Consider the following 20,993-nt stretch of genomic DNA (forward strand, 5'->3'; position numbering starts at 1 on the left):
GGTCTGCAAATCATGCTGTCACATGATCTGTAATGTTACTCACCTGTTGATAATTGATAATTGATGGTACAGCCTTTTTAAACCCACCCCTGTGCCATTCATTTGTAAAGCGAACCTGATGAAGCAACAGCGAAACGCGTTGTTCGCCATATTTATGCAACTTAAATAAAAGAAGTCTATTCTGACAACCTGGTGTGCGCTGGATTTCCTTTCTACTGCTATATTACTTTAGATATTTATGTCGTCATTTACTTGGCCATGATAACGAAGACAGGAGATCTGGGGCAAAATATATAGCGGACGAGCAGAGCGCGCAAAGTGAGCTGCGCTCTCTGTGTGGACACTTTAAGCGACTTCTGCGCGGAGGTGCGCTGCGCGGCGCATGCGCGCAAGTTTCGCGTCCGGTATGTCCCCAGCGTTAGACGCACATTTTTTTTTAAGCGGCTAGTCCAGCAACGAATAAACAGTGACACCTTATAAACAGTAAAACTACTCTTGCATAATAGTTCACCCAAAAATTGGGCAGTAATATACATTCTACTGCTTGACTTCAGATTAGATCACTGAGATCAAGAGTGACATTTTATCATTATGGTCTCTCCTGCATATATGCCGAACCCGGAAGAGGGTGTGACTTTGGCACACTATTGCTCGAATGACATCCCTGATGACATCACAACTGCTCGAGTGACAGCACTGGTGACATTACAATTGCTCGAGTGACATCACTGGTGGTGACATCACTGATGACAATTCCTCAAGTAACTAGAGTTGCTCCGATCGATCGGCACTTGATCGGAATCGGCCGATTTGGCCTTTTTCGGCTTTGATCGGAGTTATCAAAAGTGCCGATCAAACAAGGCCGATCAGAATGACACAAAATCTGCAAGAACTACTACCAGAGACGTTTCAATATAGAGATAGTGCACTCCCAGGCTGCCAAGTAGTATTCTTCCGGTCTCCTAAAGGGCAGCTTGTGATTGGCTGTCTCTCCGTGTCATGAAGCTTCATTGGCTCCCAAGTTTCCTTAGGGGGCGTGGTGGTAGTGGCGAAAAAGTGTTTGGAAGTTGCACTCTCTCTATAGCGAAAGCAGCTTGGGCGAGAACAAACAGCACAGCAGCTAACATGGCGTCGCCTGTCTGGCAATTTTACAACTTGTTGGAGAAGGACAACAAATTTGCCGTTTGCATTGTGTGCTCAAAGTAGATACCGCGTGGAGGAACGCAGCAGAAGAGTTTCAACACTACGAACCTCATAAGACATTTGAAGGTTTCCCACGTCAAGGAATTTGAGGAGTTTACAAAGTTGGGGAGCGCGCAGCAACCCGTACGCCACTCACTCAGCTAACTGTAACAGAGACATTGAAACGACAGCAACCCTACAGCAACGACAGCAAGAAACGAAAAGAAATAAATGCAAAGCTAATGGAATTCATATGTCTTGATCAGCAGCCGCTGTCTGTTGTGGAAGACCTCGGGTTCAAACGCCTCATATCCTGCTTGGATCCACGTTACACGCTGCCAGGACGTAAATATTTAACTGACGTTTGCCTGCCGGAATTATACCAAATTGTGTACAAGCACATCGAGAGCCTTATGAAAGACAACACCACGTCAATCAGCTTCACGACTGACATTTGGAGTTGAGTGTCTGTCCTATGTCCATGCTGAGCCTAACTGCGCAGTTTATTGATGAAAAGTTCGACCTGAACAAAGTTGTACTTCACTCACAAGAGTTTTCTGGGTCACACACCGCGGAGGCTATCGCTGCAGCTTTCACAGACATGTTCCAAGCTGTGTTGGTGCACATGTTGTGTACATAGTATTATATTTTTTGTTTTATAAGACTATTTATTTTTCCACAGGAAAGCTACAGTATACAGTCTACTCTGTAATAATAATAATAAAACGGTTGTCAATTCATGATACTTTCTCATCTCCTAATTTTAATACCTAATATACAATGTTGATGTTGTTAAGAATAATTAAATATATGAATAATGCGACACAATAAATAGAAGGCTTGAATTGATGGATTTGACACGGTGATTGGTGATCGGCCATATCGGGATCGGCAGATACTGCTTCCAGTGATCGGTGATCGGTGATCGGCCTCAAAAAAGCTGATCGGAGCATCTCTACAAGTAACATCACAGGTGACATTACTGATGACTAGCCTGGTAAACCATCCGGTCACACAAACTCACATTTCATTTCGTTCTTCATTCCCGTCTGGCCTGAAGCCTTCACAACAGTCTTTGCAGTGGGCGGAAGTTGGGCGGGTGTACTTGCCTTGACAGACAACTCCTTCAGCCAATCAGCATTGGAGCCAGTCAAACCCAAATCCACTCGGGAGAATGGCAAAAACATATTTTCCGCCCAGAAACTCCACTGTTGCATACTCCTGCAGTGTTTCCCCTACCATTTTACAGGCCTGGTGGACCCGCCAGGCCAAGGGCGCCCCCGCCAGGCCAGAAGAAGAATTGCAAAATTGCAAAAAAAAAAAAAAAAAAAAAAAAATTCTGCTCCCCAAAATTTCAATAAACCTTTATGGCATATTTTTAGAATACAGCAATACTGGTGTTGACAGTGTTGACAGTAATAGAAGATGCCAAATCATTCAAAACAATTAAGCATTTTGCTTTTAGGAGCATTGTGCCAGCGTGCAGCGCTGTTCCAAAACATGTCAACGTGTCGTTGCATGCGAAACGCACATCCTAAAATACAACTGTTCGCATCGCATCCCATAATAGTATGATGATACTAGTTGGGATGCCATTGTGAACATAGATGCGAACAGGTTAGCTAAAAGTTTAGCATCGCCAGCGAGGGCCCCCACCGTTGCGGTCGAGGTACGTTTTGAAATCCCTCCAGGCCTGAAATTTTTTCTAGGGGAAACACTGTCCTGTACTTGTTTAATTGTTATTGAGTCTATTTCTGCAATAACTGCACTTCATGGCTGTTTAAACTAGACGAACGCTGACATTACTCCTCGGGGCAGACAGGCAAGGAGGCAGCCATTATCGTTTTGCTAGTAACGTTCCTGATTGGCCAGTTATGATGTCAACTACGAGGCGGGTCGCTGATTGGATCGTCCGCTTTGCAGTTTCTGCAGAAAGCCCTCCCAGAGTTGAGGCCAGACAGTTTGGTAGAACGGAATGAAATGTAATTTCACGTGACCGGCTAGTTTACAAGGCTAACTGATGACATCACAACTGCTCGATTGACAGCTTTGTTCGTTCACAGCCCAACACACTTCACACAGCCCTTCACACTGTGTGGGTGGAGCCTCTTCCCACACATCACCTGCCAATCAGTGAGGGGGGAGCCTCTGGCAGGTGTGGGCGTATGGGGCGTATCATGACATCATCGGTGATGTCACAATGGCTCTATGAGTGTGAAGGTATAAAATACGCAAACTATGGTGGGCGCGGGGTCGCATTCATGCCAGACCCCTGGACAGTGTTTTGGCAAATTTTGGAGGCAATCGGAGCAACGGCACGCCTTGCAACTCGGGACAAACAGACACGCTGCCAATTAAATGGTAAATGGCCTGCATTTATATAGCGCTTTTATCCAAAGCGCTTTACAATCAGTAGGTACATTCACCCATTCATACACCGATGGCGGCAGGCTACCACGCAGAGTGCTGGCACACCATCAGGAGCAATTTGGGGTTCAGTATCTTGCCCAAGGACACTTCGACATACAGACTGGGGAGGCGGGAATCGAACCACCGACCTCTTTTATCCAAAGCGATTAGTGGACAACCGGCTCTACTCCAGAGCTACAGCCGCCCCCAGTTAGAGTAGTAGGATGAAGTTACAAGACTGATGGCTGTCTATAAGAGACTATTTAGCCGAGTGGGACCAGTGCAGCTCTATAAGTCACTCTCTTGGTTGGTCTGTTGGTCCACAGACATTTGCATATCTGGTCACAGCTATTGCGAATTCTCGGCTGTTAAATGATGACTATATTCAGTTTAACTCAGATCATATAGGCTGCACCTCTGCAAATTATTTAGCTAAAGGTAGTTAATCAAATAATAGACAGCTAGATATTTCTTCAGTCTCCTTGCCCTGCAAGGTAGTAAGCAATAGAATAGTTACACTATAGAGGGGATTTAGAAGTGGGCATAGTGCAAACTGAATGGATACTGAAAAATAAGTGGTACGATAGGCAGACCTCTAGTGTACAATTAGTATTCTGCGTGTGCACTACAACTCTGGCTGGCTTCCTGTCACTAAACAAATGACACATCTGGTCACCTAACGTTATATTTCAGCAGTATTAGCTATCTAGAGTAGAGGGTGGTTAGGTGCTGCCAGTCTTGTCATCTCTTAGTTTTGGACGCTTGTTATCGATGTGGTAACGCTATCTTTGCTAACGCCAGGTCAGCTGCTTAGCTACGGTTCCTCATCATGGCTAAGCAGCTTCCTGAACATAATAAATACATCATGGATCCTTGATAACTATCCGCAGATAAACAAACGCGGAATATACCACAGTGCTATCCATAGCACATTGCAATTACAACGTATAAATAAAACGTGATGTTTTCTTACCCTCACTTGAGACTTGACAGCTAGAACTACAGTGCGCGTGCGCAGTTCTACCAGGAAGGTAAATGTACGGTGTTCGAAAGTGGACATATTTCATGGCGTTGCGGACGATTTCTATTCTTGAATGATTTTACACGATTTGAGCACGTAAACCTAGCACTAAGGGTGATCGTTACGTATTTTAACTACTAGCTTCGTTTATTTGACATTTATTATCGCGGAAGTGCATCAACATTGAGACGTGTGATGGACCATAGTCTGTGTACATTATTGTCTTAGTAATTATTTGTCAAGATAGGATAACGCTTTTTGTGAGGAGAAGGAAAGGAACCGTGCATTGGGCAACAGACTGGAGAGATGGAGGACGATGCTCCTGTCATCTATGGCCTCGAATTTCAGGCACGTATATAATTTGCTCCTACACTGTCCACTCATTATATATGTTACTATACCTCATTATTACCTGAGTGGGAAGTTAGCTAACTAGCTAGCTAGCTTCTATGTTCTCTCCTATTCTATTCGATTATATTCTAGTCTGAGGTCGTTCCATTGATAGATTCCATAACGTTCTGTCGTTCTGTGCATGTATTTTACTCAAATGTTATATTCTATTCTATTCTATTCTATTCTACTCTATTATATTATATTATATTATATTCTATAGTGTAGTGTCAGTGTCGTGCAGTCTATTCTATTCTAAATGCCTTGCATAGATTGTGCAGTATCATGCAGCTTTATCAACATATTTCTGGCCACCCTTGCCTGTGTTGCCTAAAATTCTATTCTATTTGATCCTATGAAACTAGTCGTTGTTAATGTGTTAGTGTGACAGAATGTACAGGTTTGTTCATTTGGTAACCTCTTTGTAGGCACGAGCGCTTACTTCCCAGACAGCTGAAACCGATGCCATTCGCTTCCTTGTGGGCACACAGTCACTGAAGTTTGACAACCAGGTGAGACATCAAACAGAAGTCATGACATACACCTAAAACTGTTGCTAAATACACCATTAACAGAGGATTAAAATACAAATGTAGTTTGTATTTTTGGATGTTATGAAAGCTGCACTGTACATAGCCTACTTGAGACCTCAGCCCTGCCAAACAGACCACAAACAGTTTTCATTTTGGTCAAGGGATTCCTCTTCGGTCTGCTGCGATCTGTTTGTTTTTCAGGATTAATCATATTTGTGAATGTGGGGTTGTGTGAGTATACAATAAGGCTTATTAATCCTGCCTGAATGCAGGCAGCAGTTGTTTTATTTTTGGAAAATAAAAAGACCATGATTCTGCACAGGCGCTTTGGCGGGAGCAGCAGGGTCTCGAGCAAAAAGTAGGGCAATCCGCACCGAAAACTCTTTTTGGGAAGGAGAAGAACATCTTATTTTATTACAGCGCTTCTTCAAGGACATCCTGCCCTAGATTAAGACTCAAAGTTGATGTAAAAAGAGCAATAGACAAAAAAAAATGCTTGAATGAACACAAAGTGAGGCTACTTTTTTTTTTTTACCTCGCCATGTTTGAAAGATTTTAAGACTTAAAGGCCAGCATATTTGTACTCCCACATAGCAGATATTATACAAGCACAGAGACCTTCCAACACCTATGACCTATGTATATTGTGTATGACCTTCCATTAAAGGACTGCCTTGAAATGCGTAAAAAAACAAATCTTTTATTTTTTATGATACTAGGCATCTCGCACTCTACGTGCGCTCGTAGCAGCAGCTCGGCTGCTGTGTGGCCTCACCTGCCCTATTGGCGCACGCAGGTGTGTGTGTGTGTGTGTGTGTGTGTGTGTGTTGTTCACTATTGCATCAGTTATGTAATGCCTCCTTGTGTGTGTGTGTGTGTGTGTGTGTGTGTGTGCCCTATTATGATATCACTGATGACATCTGTGTGTGTGTGTGTGTGTGTGTGTGTGTGTCCCTATGACATCACTGATCAGTCTTGTCACAATGCCTCGTGTGTGTGTGTGCGCATGTGTGTGTGTGTGTGTGTGTGTGTGTGTGTGTGTGTGTGTGTGTGTGTGTGTGTGCGCGTGCGTGCGCGCCCTTATAACATCACTTTTGACTCATGACATCATCACTGATGACATCACATCATTAGCTAATTAGCCTAATCATTTAAAAAATCCGGCTCCGTCAGGTCACCACCACGGGTGCCCTTTACACAACCTGAAGGTTTCAGCCCAACTGCACGTAAAACGGCATAGCTGCGGTGGCCGATCACAGAACTTGAAACAAACATACTCAATTTTATATAGATAGATGGCATTAAACAAAAGAAACATGAAAAAAATCTAATCATAACAGGGTAATTGCTTTCTGCTCAATAATAGCAAAAATAGAGAAGGGAGGGCAACTGATTCAGATGCAAAAATAAAGTTTTTATTAGAGCTTAGTCACGCTTAGCTGCCCCCCCGTAATTTATTTTTCTTAGTATATTTCTCCCAGTTTGGGAGTGTTTTCATGCTCCACCTCTTTTTGTACCTTGCTCAATAATAACAGATGGATAATTTACTTAACCTTGTATTGTTGGCTATCCGTAGCCCATTAAATTGATTTGCATTCTCCATATTCGTTAACTCCCCTAAAGCGACGCCGGCCAAGGCTACCATTAATTAAGTGTATTTCTATTTGGATGTGTTTTGTTATTTTGCTTCGGGTGATAAAATTAGAAATACATATGAGTCATCTATTTTTGGTTATTTGATTGAAGGTTAGCTTTAAGCTAGCCTGAGGGCTCTGAGGATTTTGGTAGTTGTGTGCGTGTGCATGTATGTGTGTGGTTGGACACAAGGCTTCGGGACCACAGGTGTAGCTCAGTGGGGACACCCTCAGCTTTGCCCTCATACACCAGTAATTGGACTTCTCCCAGTCCATCCAAATTTTTAGACCTCTGTGTGTGTGTGTGTGTGTGTGTGTGTGTGTGTGTGTGTGTGTGTGTGTGTGTGTGTGTGTGTGTCTGTGCGTGCGTGCGTACATGCGCGCGCACGCTGTGCATCCATGTTACGTGTACATCCATGTTTTTGTGCACAAGTGTGTGTGTTTGTGTGTGTGTGCAGTATGTGTACTGTGTGCAGAGAGAGAAAGAGTAAGGCTGTGCATGCAGGCGTGTGTGTGCACATCTTGCAGAGGTCATTACAGAGACAGATGACAGAAACAGTTGGCTCTAAATGGGGAGAGAAATAATTAGCTCTCTGAGAGGAAGAGAGAAGGAGGGGAGGTGTGTCTGCCTCGAAAAAACTAGCCTATTTTCTGGCAGACTTTGGTGTGAAAACGGTCTGGCACTGAATGCAGACGGAGTGCCATCCAAGTCTTGTGTAGCACGTCTAATACAGAGCTTGTTGGGAATGGTGACAATGCATTGCAGTCGATCTGTGTGACTTCTTATTACGCACTGTCAATAGCTTAATACACTCCTCCTAACACTTCCCTCCTCTCTGGCATCAGCTCAGATCTGGAGACACAAATAGACTAATTCTTCATAGTGGTATAACGTACACTCATCGTAGATGGGGCGTACTTAAGTTACTCTTTAAATTCACTGCTGTACTAGATCTTGGGGCAGCTGTATTGAGTCGCATTTATGATATGCACACACTTTACTTCCTAAACAAACACAAGCACATTTTTCAAAAATGTAAAACAACAACAACAACCTTCCTCAATTTTTCTCTTGATATATTAATGGAAATAAGTGATCAAAGCTGTGGAATCTAAATCATGATTTTTCCTTTAGTTTGTAATGTATTGCAAATGCAAAGAAACTTGTTCAAGCTACATTCTTCAGTGTTTCCCACAGGATTTTGAGTATTTGTGGTGGGGGACCGCAGACCCCCTAGGGGGGTGCGAGGACATGCCCCCCTGCAAGATTTTTTTTTAACATTTTAAAGTAAAATGCATGAATTTGGTGTACTTTGAGAAAGCTTAAGAGCTAAATTAAAAGGCTAGATCAACGAAGAACATGTCATCATTACTGTGCAGTGGGTTTACAATGACAAACTAAATTTCTCCCTATAGACCCCTTATACAGCTGTCAACATTGGAGCTGCGCGCGCATCGTGTAGGCAAAAAGCCGTCAGCCCAGCATTGACAGACACTGAGAACTGTGTAAAAGCCCCGCTGTCAGGACTGCTCTGTGCCCATCCGCGACACACAGTTAGATTTTAGTTTTAAAATGCAGTTCTCGGCTTACTACCACAGCTTATCGCCTAGTGCTAAGCAATGTTATGCATCGAAATTAACGTTGGTTAATGGGATATGTCTTACAGACCCATACGCACTGGCGCTGTCAATTGGCCAAGCCTAGTGGCCAGCAATACATATCGTGCATTCCTTTATAACTGGGGATAGCGTAGATAATTATTCTGTAACTTGCAAAGATATATTGTTATGTTGATAATGCACACAACTCAATAATGACATTATGTAACGTTACTTGGTCGTTAACTAACCGAGCGATGTGGCTGAGCAGCCTACAGTTTCAGGCAGCTTACCTGATTATGAAGAGCACTACAAAGTCGGGAATTTTTAATGATGTCCTCGTTCCAATCAGTTCAACTCAATAATGACATTATTTAACGTTACTTGGTTGTTAACTAACCGAGCGATGTGGCTGTTACTAACAGCCTACTACAGCTTACCTGATATGAAATGAGCGAGCACTGCAAAGTCGGGCATTTTTAACGATTTCCTCTTTCGGCTTGCAACCAAAGACACCTACGGTTAGCATTAAAAGCAGTATGAGTTGACGGGATTCGGTAAAACTTTAGTCCTTGCTTTGTTGATAGTGTAACAGACTGTTCAGTGTTGTGTTGTGTTCTATTGCGTGTGTGCGAGGCTGTGTATGTTCCCTCGAGTTGCATAGAACAGGATATGTGGGGAGAAGCTTGTTATAACGTTACAGCCTGGCTCTATCGTTTATTATTTTATTAACCAAGTGTGAATAGGCGGACCCGAATACTCTGCTACAATAGCTTTCCGATTCTGGCATCGCACTGCACAACACGAAGACATGTCTTGCTCGAATAGTTTTCGGGCCACTGGAAAACTACTTGACAGGGCTGCGCGGAGTCTGTCTTTCTGCCTCCGTCTTGCGCATCTGACGCTGCTTGTTGTCATTGTGACGTAGGCGTATAAGGGATCTATAGGTCAGGGTGGGATACTCAACTTGCTTTGCCACTTTCGTGAAATGATAGAAGGCGAGGGGCCAGTTAATAAACAAACAATATACATTTTTCTGTAGCGGATTGTAGGTTTTTGGGGTGTCACCCGGAGTTTAGGCTGACAATGTTGTGCACACCGGATAGTTAGTTAGGTTAAGTTAGTTAGGTTAAGTACATACATAAGTGCCTGGGTAAAAACTATTGTATCACTCTCAGTCATGCACTTTTATTATCATGTTGCCTACATTTTTTGTGTTTTTGTGTGATGCATTGTATATATTGTATACATGCACTTTTGTTATTATTATGTAGGCTACTCTATGATTTATGTGTTCTTGTGTGATGCACCGCATATTTGATTGCTGCTGTTGTCTTGGCCAAGTCTCCCTCGTCAAAGAGATATTGCATCTCAATGGGACTTCCAGGTTAAACAAAGGTTCAATAAAACAAAAGTAAAAAGTATTCTTTGAAGTGGTCCTACATTTGAATCGAGTCCGTTTTATTCATGAAACGCCACTGCTGTTCCGGCAAATATCCCACTTCCGTTTGCCGGCTGCCACTGGTTAGCTCAGTTCATCTCAGTTTGTGCTCGCAGTATGAAAAACCTTTTTCCGATTGGCATTTCAACCCTGATAGCTTCTGCTGTATCCATAAGCCTCCTGGCCTCTCCACCTCCCATTAAGCATAATGCAGGGTGGAAATGTCTCCCTTAACTCGCCCAGCACCTCTCAAATCCCTCAGAGACCAATAGCTGGAATGACAGATCGGCGGGCGCGGCCGCATGGCATTTAAGGCTGCTAACGAGATAAAGCGCCCGAGCTTGGCACCTCTCACCCGCACGCTACTCCTCCGCCCTGCTTACTGTCATCTGCGCAGCTAAAGAGCTTTAGCTTCCCAGGCCCAGAAGTGGGGGCCACGAGCCAGCTCGGTTTTATCCCTCCCTTAGCCCCTCTTCCCTGTCTCCCTCCCCTCCTCCACGCGCTTCACTTCCTCCCTCCATCTTCCCTGTCTCCCTCCCCTCCTCCACGCGCTTCACTTCCTCCCTCCATTGGCACATAATTAAAAGCCCTGGGCCGAGTGCCCAAGTGGCTGAAGGCTATGAGTCACTCCCCAGGCCTGAGAGAAAGGGGGGGCGGGATAAATCACCTGGGGGAGGAGGGCTGGAACTTCTCTCTCCCCCCTCACACCTGGGTTCATTCAGGGGGACCCTATTACCGGGCCCTCCTCTTCCCTCCAATTACCCTGTCCCGCCGGCCCGAATTTATTTGTGCGGCTCCCCCACCACCATAAAATTATAACTTTGCGTAATCATTTTTTGCTCGATGCGGTCCAACCCAAGGTTAATGGCTGCCTAGCTGACTTTGAGGTGGCTGAAGGATGCTCCCCTCCTCCTCCTCCTCCTCCCTCCCCCCACTCTCATCCTCTTGTTGGGCCTGTAAAAGTAGAGCAGGGTAGGGGAGTGGAAGTGCCTGGCAGGAGTTATTGTCCAGTGCAACCCCATTAACGGTCCCCCAAGGTGCTGTAAGTGTCTCTCTTATGGGAGAAACCGCCATTAATTGTCTGATCAAACCTTGAGACCCTCAGTGTTTTAGCGCGCTGCGGGCCCTGAACCGCATTCCGGAGAGGGCCTTCATAGAATACATTTCCATCTAATGAAAAGAGTTGAACCAGGAGGAGTTTCTATTAACTTCTTATGGATCAAAGTTGAGCTTGTTTGTTGAGCCGTCGTGCTGTAAAGTCGAGAGCGCCGTTGATCACGTTTGCCCGTGCAGCCAAGGTCTCAGCTTTACAGCAGGTCAAGGAGCTGACTTTGAGCATGCACCAAGTCTTCCTGATAACCACTCATATCTTACTATAGAATGAAGGAAACTCTCTCTCTCTCTCAGTCCGTCCTCTCTCAATCCATTCATCTCCACGACTGGCTGGCTGATCCATCTGAATCTGCACATGGGCATTGAGCATTTGAAGAGACAGGAAGGGACAATGCCAGTTTTTCCATTTTCCCAAATTTAAGCTGTCTACAGTATGAGCATTAAAAGTCCAATGCACACGCACGCACGCACGCAGACACACACACACACACACACACACACACACACACACACACACACACACACACACACACACACACACACACACACACACACACTAAAAGTCCAAGGCACACTTCACAAAGCTGTTTATTACCATTTTTGCTAATAAACAGAGTTGTGGCGCATACCCGGGTATGGACTAGTACTATACTGAAGCTTTGGACAAGTTTGATTATGATCTTTTGGAGCCTTGATCATGAAGACTCCTGTAACTATGAATAAACAGTAAACAGGCACCATGGAAACTGAGCTTTCACAGATGGCAAAACATCAACAAAACCGCAGCGATCAAGCTACAACTTCAGTACTTTTTGGCATATCCCACGTAACTTATGTTAAGAGTTTCCACAGTTGAGAGCAAATAATAACAATATCGTTGTGCTTTTAAACACACTCAACATCTTTCAGGACCCAAGGTGTGCGTGTCAAGTCTTTCAGAATGCGAGGGTTGAATTGGCGTCGAGGTACAAGTCTGTTATCCAACATTCAAATAGAATGGAATAAATAAATAGGAAGGAATTTGCCTTGGGCTTGTTTCACTGTTATATTTAAAGGAAGCAAAACACAGTGAAGACATCATGAAACAAGACAAAGAGCAGCACAGCTGAGCTTCCTGTATGTGTGCAGTGTACAGGAGAGACATCTGCTGGCATTGAAGAATTCCACAAGGAAATGGCATGCAGAGTAAACAACCTTTTGGATGTATTTTTTTGGCTATAGTGCCTCCTCTAGGGCAGCTTGTCGAATTCATGAAAAAGAGCATGTGAAGGATCACCCAAAAAACTGTTTTCAGTTTTCTGGACCACATATATCAGACATATGTTTTTGAGATATTCCAGTAATATAACTGGCTAGGCTCACAATATGCAAATGTGATCCTGGCCCTGAGAATGCCATTTCATATTGTGAAGTGAAATGTCATGCAGATCCAAACAAGATGTGAGAGTACAGTTCCCTAAGGTTGAACCATCATCTGCCTCCAAAGGGTTGCTTACAAGAAATGTCCTTAAAAAAAAATAAAGCCAAGTAAAGTGAAATGCTCTCTTGGATCGTTCACCCTGTCTTCCGTCCCTTTTAGCGGGACCTTTTGTCTAAGCAAAGATGGAATGAGCTTTTAGAGATTTCCTTTTGTGTTGAACCTTTTCCTCTGCTTCCTCCGCGCAGAACTCCCACGAGTCCAATCTGACTTCTGAAAGAGTGTCTTAATCGTCGCTTTGAAGGCCAAATCAAGACGAAAAGCCGCCGGCCGTGTGAAGTTGAGGGGGGGAGGCAACCAAAGCGATGTCTGCATTGAGTTTGCGTTTACTGTCACATGGAGAAAAAAGTTTTTTTTTTTTTTTTTTTTCCCCCAGGGAGTGAGGGGAGCTTTGAACTATGGATCGTGCGTGGAGGGAGATGAGAGGGAGGTGGGCATATAGTGTTTTAGCTCCGGCTTCATCCTCAACACTCTCTCTCTTTCTCCCTCCCCTCTCTCTCTCTCTCTGTCTCTCTCTCCCTCATGCTTTCTGTCTCTCCTTTCCCCCTAGATCCACATCATTGACTTTGATGATGAGAATAACATCATTAATAAAAACGTCCTCCTGCACCAAGCTGGGGAGATATGGCACATTGGCGCCAGTCCTGCGGATAAGGCTGTGCTTACCACCTGCTATAACAAAAGTGAGTTTTCCCTCCACTGCTCCCTTCTCTCTCTCTCTCTCTCTCTCTCTCTCTCTCTGCCTCTTTATGCATTTCTCTCACACATTTCTTTCTTTCTTTCTTTCTTTCTTTTAAATTCATATACCGGTATGTCTTCTTTTTGCTCCTCTGCCAGTCAGACCATCTTTCCCTCTCTTCTAATTACCTCATGCACTTGTGTGGAGGATGTCAGACTTACCGTTTAATCAGGTCTTTAACAGGTGATCGATAGCCAGTCTCTCCCTGCTGGTCCAGTGGACGGTAGCAGCTGTGTTAGCAGTCATGTTCAGACCCTGATAGAATCAATACTAATGTGTGGACATGATGACCCACATGAGGGATAGCAGCATCTGCAAGGTCACTGTCTGAGAGGAGAAAGTCCCTTTAAGGGCGCATCACCCTCATGTTTTCACCTCATCATACAACTTGACCCCCGATATTGGCTTCACTCCACATTATAAAGACACATAATTATTTTAAAATAAAAATAAATAAAAATAAAATGTTTCCCTTGATCTGGGTCAGTTCGGTTGAGATTGGTGATATGAATAAGTCATCTTCAAAGTTTGTTGACATTATGCCAGTATTTCGGGTGATTTTCTGTGGGTATTGGTCACACATGTCAGCCGGATGGTAGGCTGATATCAGACTCAATTGTCAACTCATTTCCATCATTTCCATCTTCTAAGAAGCAGCCAAAACTCAACTCTGGACCCAGGCAAGTAGGGTGGCCTAGTGGTTAGAGACTATAATTCACCCAGAAGACCCAGGAACAAGCCAGGCAAGCATCAGTCACGTTAAAGCCCACGTATCCATGTTTATATTTGGTTGAGGGTGTCAAATCCATACACACAATTCTTCAAGTCAAGGCAAGAGTTCCCTGCCAAAAAGCAAGTGACTTCAAATCAGACACATTTGATAAGTTAAATATCAACGAACGTGTGTCAGGATTTGACTATGGGTGACCGGCTTTCGTCAATGTTACATTGCATCCCTACCATCATGCATTTTCACTGAAGCAGTGGTAAGGAATCCGGATATTACAGTACACAAGTAAAAGTGTTAAGCAAGTTAAATGTTGCTTTACGAATTTCAACGCTTGATACAACCTGTCAACCTTAATTCCAATTTCCAATGCCTGTATTGGCCTAATTTAATTCGTTTAAAGACAGAACACATTTTGACTAAAAGTAATGACTAAAAGTTGACTAAAATGTAATGACCTTTCATCGACTAAAACTGGACTAAAATGTTTTGTGTTGTCGTCGACTAAAACTAGACTGAAACTATCAAGGATGGAAATGACTAAAATGTGACTGAGCATTTTCGTCTTGAGACTAAGACTAAATCTAAAATAGCTGCCAAAATTAACACTGCGCTGAAGCTAGCACACCACTATCTCACACCAACAGTCGCAAAGCTGAATGTCCAAAATAATTCTAAAATACAAGAGCATTGGTAACAAGTTACTCAACCCATGACAGTAATATTGTTATTTTTCCACTAACATGTATTGAAACATAATTACGGTACTATTAGTATCAGTAATGATATTACGGTTACCAATTTTGTTACCCCATCCCCATCATCCTCTCAGCTGCCTCAGCTTAGATGAGAAATGTTAGAACATTTGACTTTCTTTCTGCTGTTGGAACTATTCCCACTACTTTTATGTTATCGAGCCAAAGGATGACAGGAACATTTGCATCATCACTATGGGCTTTCCCTGTTCATTCACAGGAGAGGTAAAACAGTTCTCCTTTTATAAGGTCATCAAAGAATATGCAATCTGCAGGTTTAATAAAAGTCATATCATGATGTGTACCAATTTAGTGACTAAACCAGTGACTAAAAAGTAACAAGTACTATAATGGCACTACTTTTGAAATAAGTCAAAAGTAATGTAGCCTATTACTTTTTTGAGTAATGAGACGTGCAGATGAAAAGTGTGAATGATCATGAAGACTAATGGCCTGCTGATCTCAGAATGGTGATGTACTACCCCTCTTGTGCATGTGTGGCGCGTGTGTTTGTGCGCACGTGTCTGTGTGTGTGTGTGTGTGTGTGTGTGTGTGTGTGTGTGTGTGTGTGTGTGTGTGTGTGTGTGTGTGTGTGTGTGTGTGTGAGAGCAAGAGAGAGAAGTTGTGTCACATAGGAGCAGACAGCCATGACAGATGGGGGCAGAGAGTGGGGGAGGTTGACGCAGAGTGCAGAGTAGACCTCTAGGGGCAGCAGATACTAGTGGGGCAGGGTGTAGTCTCTCTCTCTCTCGCTCTCTGTCTCTCTCTCCCCCCTCTCTCTGAGTCTACATGCTTCAGTTCACAGGATGACAGCCACACTGGACTGCGGTGAAGCTTAGACAACCCAGCTCACATTGCTGTGCACCCACAGCAACACACACATGCACACATGCACACACGCACACACACACACACACACACACACACACACACACACACACACACACACACACACACACAAACATACATAACAAACACACATGTACGCAAGTATATACTGTGCGCATTCAGGCACCGTTTCCATACTGCCTGCTACTAGTATCCAGATATGTGAGCAAGAAAAGGCTTCTGTTCAAGATGATTGCTTGCCCACTTACTCCAAATGCAGGCATGTCTAAAACCACTCCAGAGCCTGCGGACTCGCACCACGCTGCTTTTTAATTTGACAAATAGGCCTAACGCCAGCGTCTCATAGCCCAACGCCTGCCCACACACACACTGTCAATATCTACACCAAAAATAAATGAGACACTCTCCCTCTCTCTCTTTACTCTCTCTCTCTCTCTCTCTCTCTCTCTCTCTCTCTCTCTCTCTCTCTCTGTGATTGGTTATGCCCTGCAGCCTCAAACTTTTAGTCCAATTACTGTATCAATTCCACATTTACTCCACTGGTTCCAATTAGCTGCTCTGGCTGGAGGAGTGTGTGGATGTGCCAAAATAACTCATTTGTGATGTAGATTTTGAGGAAATTGTACGCCACATCACAGCATTAGCGCCAATCGGTCGCGTTAACCGAATATTTTCCGTCTTTTACCAATTTTCTTTTAACAATGACAGAAAAATCTGAAGGCTGTCTGTCATTTTAACACGGGTAATAGTTTATGGCAGAATTTTTACGACCCTGTCTGTCAAAATCCAGACAACGAGAAAGTCTAACGCAACCTCTGTTAGTGCCCGTCCACCACACACGCACGCACGCACGCACGCACACACATACACACACTTACTGTAGGTCACTTTTGGGGTACTTACATAGACTTACATGCATTCCCTGGAGACTAAGCCTAACCATAACCACTACTTGCCTAAACCTAAACCTAACCCTAAACTTAATGTAACCCTAACCTTAACCACTGACCCCAAAATCATGGTCTAAGCCCTTGTTCACACTAACGCCTAACTTAACTAAGCAGAACTGAAGCTTGAGGCAGGCTCACGCTTTATCGTTCGCACAAGAAGCCTTCTCTTTTCCTCTCAGCGCCTACTTGGCGCCTTGAACCCGCCCACAACTCCCATTGACTTCATGCCTGGCTTGACAGATCAATGCTCGGCTTCAGCACGCGTCACGCTTGGATCCTGAACGATCGCTTGAGCAAGGCGTGAGCGTGGCTTCGGCGTGGCACGCACGCGGGTGGTGTGAACGGCTTCGCCTGTTAACACCACAACTTGTGGGTTCAGCGTAGGTAGAGCTTAGGTTGAGCGTTGCTTCGGCGTACTGTGTGAACGGGGGCTTAAGTCGGGTGTCTGTCCCCAATTTCGACTTAAAGTGCATGGTGCAGGACAGGTTTAATTTTTTAATGAATTTACATTTTGAACTGTCTGAAATTATATGGGACAGGAGTTTGTCTATAGTCCAACTCTGCTCAATTAACAGCAGACACCAGCTGATTCAATTTAAAGTTGCTCACTGTCTTCATTACTCCAAGCACAGGTTGCACAATATTTATCCTTCTGTCTCACCACTATGTGATAGGTGTGGGGTCTCAGAGGGCACACTGTCTCATGCTTTTTGGTTCTGCCCTTCACTATCTGGATTCTGGGCCAAAATATTTGACTGGTAGGGCTCTATCGTCGCAAAGGCGGTAAATTTTGCGTTAGCGCCCGTTTTGCACTGGAATATCGCCGCGCAAAGCCCTAATTGTGGGCGTGTCGGCCCGCTGTACTTGGTGTCATCTCGCGCAAACCTCCATATAGGCAGGTTTATGCCCAAAACAGTATTCACACGTGTGAGATCATGTCCACCCCCCTTAAAAGCCATAGCAACCCTGTCTCTAGCTGTGTTTCCATTACAGTTTTTCGCAAAATAATTGCGATATTTCTACAACTTCGACAATGTACAATTGCGACTTGTAGGCGTTTCCATTGAAGTTGAGTTTCGCAATTCCCGTTACCAGCAGCTGCCACAGTGATTACGCACGCGGATCTGCCCCATATCCCGTCCCCTGCATGCTCAAATCCAACCAATGGTCAATGCAAATCACAACATGAAGTTACAACGCATATAAACGAGCCTGATTATCAATTCAAAAGAACATGTTGCGGGCTGCGGTGAATGCAGTGAGCGCGACAGGCAGAGGAAAAAAGGTAGCCTACAACTTGTCCCATTTTAGAGATGGAGGAGGGGGGGGAAGGCTGATATGGTGCAATAGTCAGAATATATCGTGTATTATAATTATAACATTGCACCTGAAACGTGTGTAATGTATTAATCACTTCAGTCAACAGCACCGCACCGGTGTGCTTTTCATCCCGCCGATCATCTCGCCGCTGTGCCAAATGCGCGCACACAGGCATGGATCGATTTCTCCCATTAAACATGATCTATTTTCCGGCTCCGCTTTTGCACAACACGTCTTTCTGCTAGGTAGCGTTGCTTCAAAGTTTTCCACTTGCTGCGAAGGTTTTGCCACGGTTTATCAAACCCTTTCTCCCTCATTTCCTTTCATTTCCCAAAGGAGAAGATGGGTCACATGACGTGCAAATGCGGAAAATCTGTTTCCATTACACTTTTGCGATAAACTGCTATATCGACACGTCTGAAAAACCACCTCATGAGAGCGCAAAAACGTTTTGCGATATTTGGGAGCTTTTTCGAAATTTACGTGTTTCCATTACCCAATTTCTATTGCGATATTTAGATTTTGCGCATTTCTGACGGTAATGGAAACACGACTTGTGACAGCAGCTTCTTTCTTGCTGAGTGAGGTGGGCAAGCAAAGGGACAAAGTGAGAGAGAGAGAGAAAGAGAGAGATGGGGAGAGCGAGAGAGGGGGAGAGAGAGAGGGGAGCGAACGAGAGAGGGGAGCGAACGAGAGAGGGAGAGAATTGGAGGATGAACCAGTTTCGGATTCAGATACTGTAAACCATTAGAAACTAAGGAAAATTGGTGCTGATGGAACGATCCATTTGAAACACACCAAAGGGCTGCTGCACAGTTACGCAGTGAACATCCACATGGTGTTATTATGTCCCAAAGCATGCGCTTACTGTAATTAGTCGTTTCGTTCATATAAGCTAGCGAGGTGCTCGGCGCAGGCGAAGTCATCCACAGGGCCTTAGACCCTCCATGCACCGAAGGGTCTTTCAATACTGCGGTGTAGCACTAACTCTATTGCAGCGGATTGGGCGTGATCAACCCTTCCGCGGGCAACGTTGCAGACAGAGTAGGAAGGCTGATCCGTGAGCGGCTGCTTCTGGGAAGAGGGTCGGGATCTTAATCGGCCTCAGCTGGGTCTACTGGGCGAGGGTGTATGATGTTCGAAAGACCCGAAACACCTTACGACCCCAGTTAACATCACTTGCGCGCGTCCCAGCGCATGCTGTAGTATGTATTTTAAACAACATAACATACACATTTAAAAATATTTGTTTCTTTAATAGGGTAGGGATGTGTGAGAGTTTAATTCTAGAATTATTTCAATAGCCTATATCAGAATTGTCCACTCGGGTTAAGCTATTGACTGCGGTCACGCCTTACGCGTTGTGGAGAAGCTGGTCTTGTATGTGTGCAATTGCAGGGAAAGAGGTTAGTGTACTGGCACAACTTTCTCAAAAGTAATTACTGCTATAGCCTACACCTAACAGCACAGACCTGTATGGTCGGGAATTATGTAGCCTAATAAAATCATGACAAACACATTCTCATTTTCAAATCAAGGTGTGTGTTTTTTCTGCAATGTAGGCTATAGTTGAAAATAAATGCGGCATTCTGAAGAGGCGAGGGAGTGTGTGCGTGCAAGGTTTTGGAGAGAGAGGGACATCCCATGCCATGCGTAATGTATCCAAGCGAGGATTTCCTGCACTGCGCGGAGAATACTGCGTGCGCTCAAGTGCAGTGGGGTTTTTACTAGAGCCCGACCGATATTATCGGCCCGCCGATATTATCGGCCGATATTGGCGATTATCGATATATCGGTATCGGTAAAAAAAATATATATATCGGACGATTTTTATTTTTTATTTTATTTTTTTTATTTTTTTATATATATATATATAAGTTATAGACAGCATGGACAGCATGTTGTGTATATTTGATATTTTTTCTTAACTATTTGTTCTATTGTGTTTTTGTATTTCTAGTTATTTATAATTATTAAATTCCCAGTTAGGTTTACTGTTTCATTGCATTGAGTTTATTAATAAGCTGTAAAATATCCTGCCTACATCACATATTTCAATTCATGTCAACTCAATCATATCTTTGTCAAGTGTTTGATATTTGAGGGTTGCTGATGTGGTGCCTCCTCTGGTCGTTAAGGGCGCCTGTTCGGAGGGAGGGGAACTCGTTGGAATATCGTGATCCTCCCACGTGCTATGTCCTACCGGTGAAGCTTCCCCTGTCAGGTGAAAAGAAGCGGCTGGCTAACTGCCCATGTGGAAGCATGGAGCCAGTTTTTGGCTCTCCCCAGATCGGCAGAGGGTGGAGCAGCAACCAGGATAAATAAATAAAAAATTAGCACTAATGGGGGATTAGCACTAATGGGGGATAAACATTTGATGATAAAAACAAAAATAAAATAAAATAAAAATATCGGCCGATATTATCGGTATCGGTAATTTTTTATTCCCTAAAATCGGTATCGGTATCGGTTTCAAAAATCCCATATCGGTCGGGCTCTAGTTTTTACTTTTAGCGCTAAGACCTGCTATTAGGTGGCGTTAAAATTGAGAGCACCCAAAGACATTTTTTCTAACACATTGCGCCAGAACACCTATTTTGGCACTGGCAACGCCCAAACCTGTGTTTATGCTCGTAACATGGGGATGGTATCTTCGCCAGAGCGCAAAATGACACTTGCTGGAGGCGCGCAAAGGCCAGTGGACACGCCTACACCTGTGTCTGTGTCTGCGCTTAGATTCCAGCGCAGTACTGGATGGTGGAGGCAGACGATAGCTTAAAGTCGAGCTGAACCCAAAAATGACTTTTCTTTTCTTTTAGTTCAAATACCTGGGTATGCAGTGCACCTATTTAAT

General features: G+C 44.1%; 2 protein-coding genes across 3 annotated transcripts in view; one reads left to right on the forward strand and one right to left on the reverse strand.

Moving 5' to 3' along the window:
* trappc12 (trafficking protein particle complex subunit 12) overlaps positions 1-4,616 on the reverse strand; it is a 71,310-nt gene extending 66,694 nt beyond the window's left edge. Inside the window, exon 1 of one of the 2 annotated variants that reach the window (XM_083634357.1) lies at positions 4,565-4,616. The gene's annotated coding sequence lies outside the window, so the exon portion shown is untranslated. The remainder of the gene's footprint in view (positions 1-4,564) is intronic. The other variant, XM_083634356.1, reaches the window with a different exon arrangement.
* Positions 4,617-4,795: 179 nt separating this feature from the next.
* The window catches only part of eipr1 (EARP complex and GARP complex interacting protein 1), a 112,188-nt gene continuing 95,990 nt past the window's right edge, over positions 4,796-20,993 (forward strand). The window contains exons 1-3 of the mRNA XM_083633557.1: positions 4,796-4,960; positions 5,431-5,514; positions 13,350-13,482. Coding sequence (XP_083489683.1) covers positions 4,919-4,960; positions 5,431-5,514; positions 13,350-13,482 — 259 coding nt within the window. The 5' untranslated portion in view covers positions 4,796-4,918. The remainder of the gene's footprint in view (positions 4,961-5,430; positions 5,515-13,349; positions 13,483-20,993) is intronic.

This window comes from Poromitra crassiceps (genome assembly GCF_964638095.1).
Source record: "Poromitra crassiceps genome assembly, chromosome: 3".
Taxonomy (NCBI): domain Eukaryota; kingdom Metazoa; phylum Chordata; class Actinopteri; order Beryciformes; family Melamphaidae; genus Poromitra; species Poromitra crassiceps.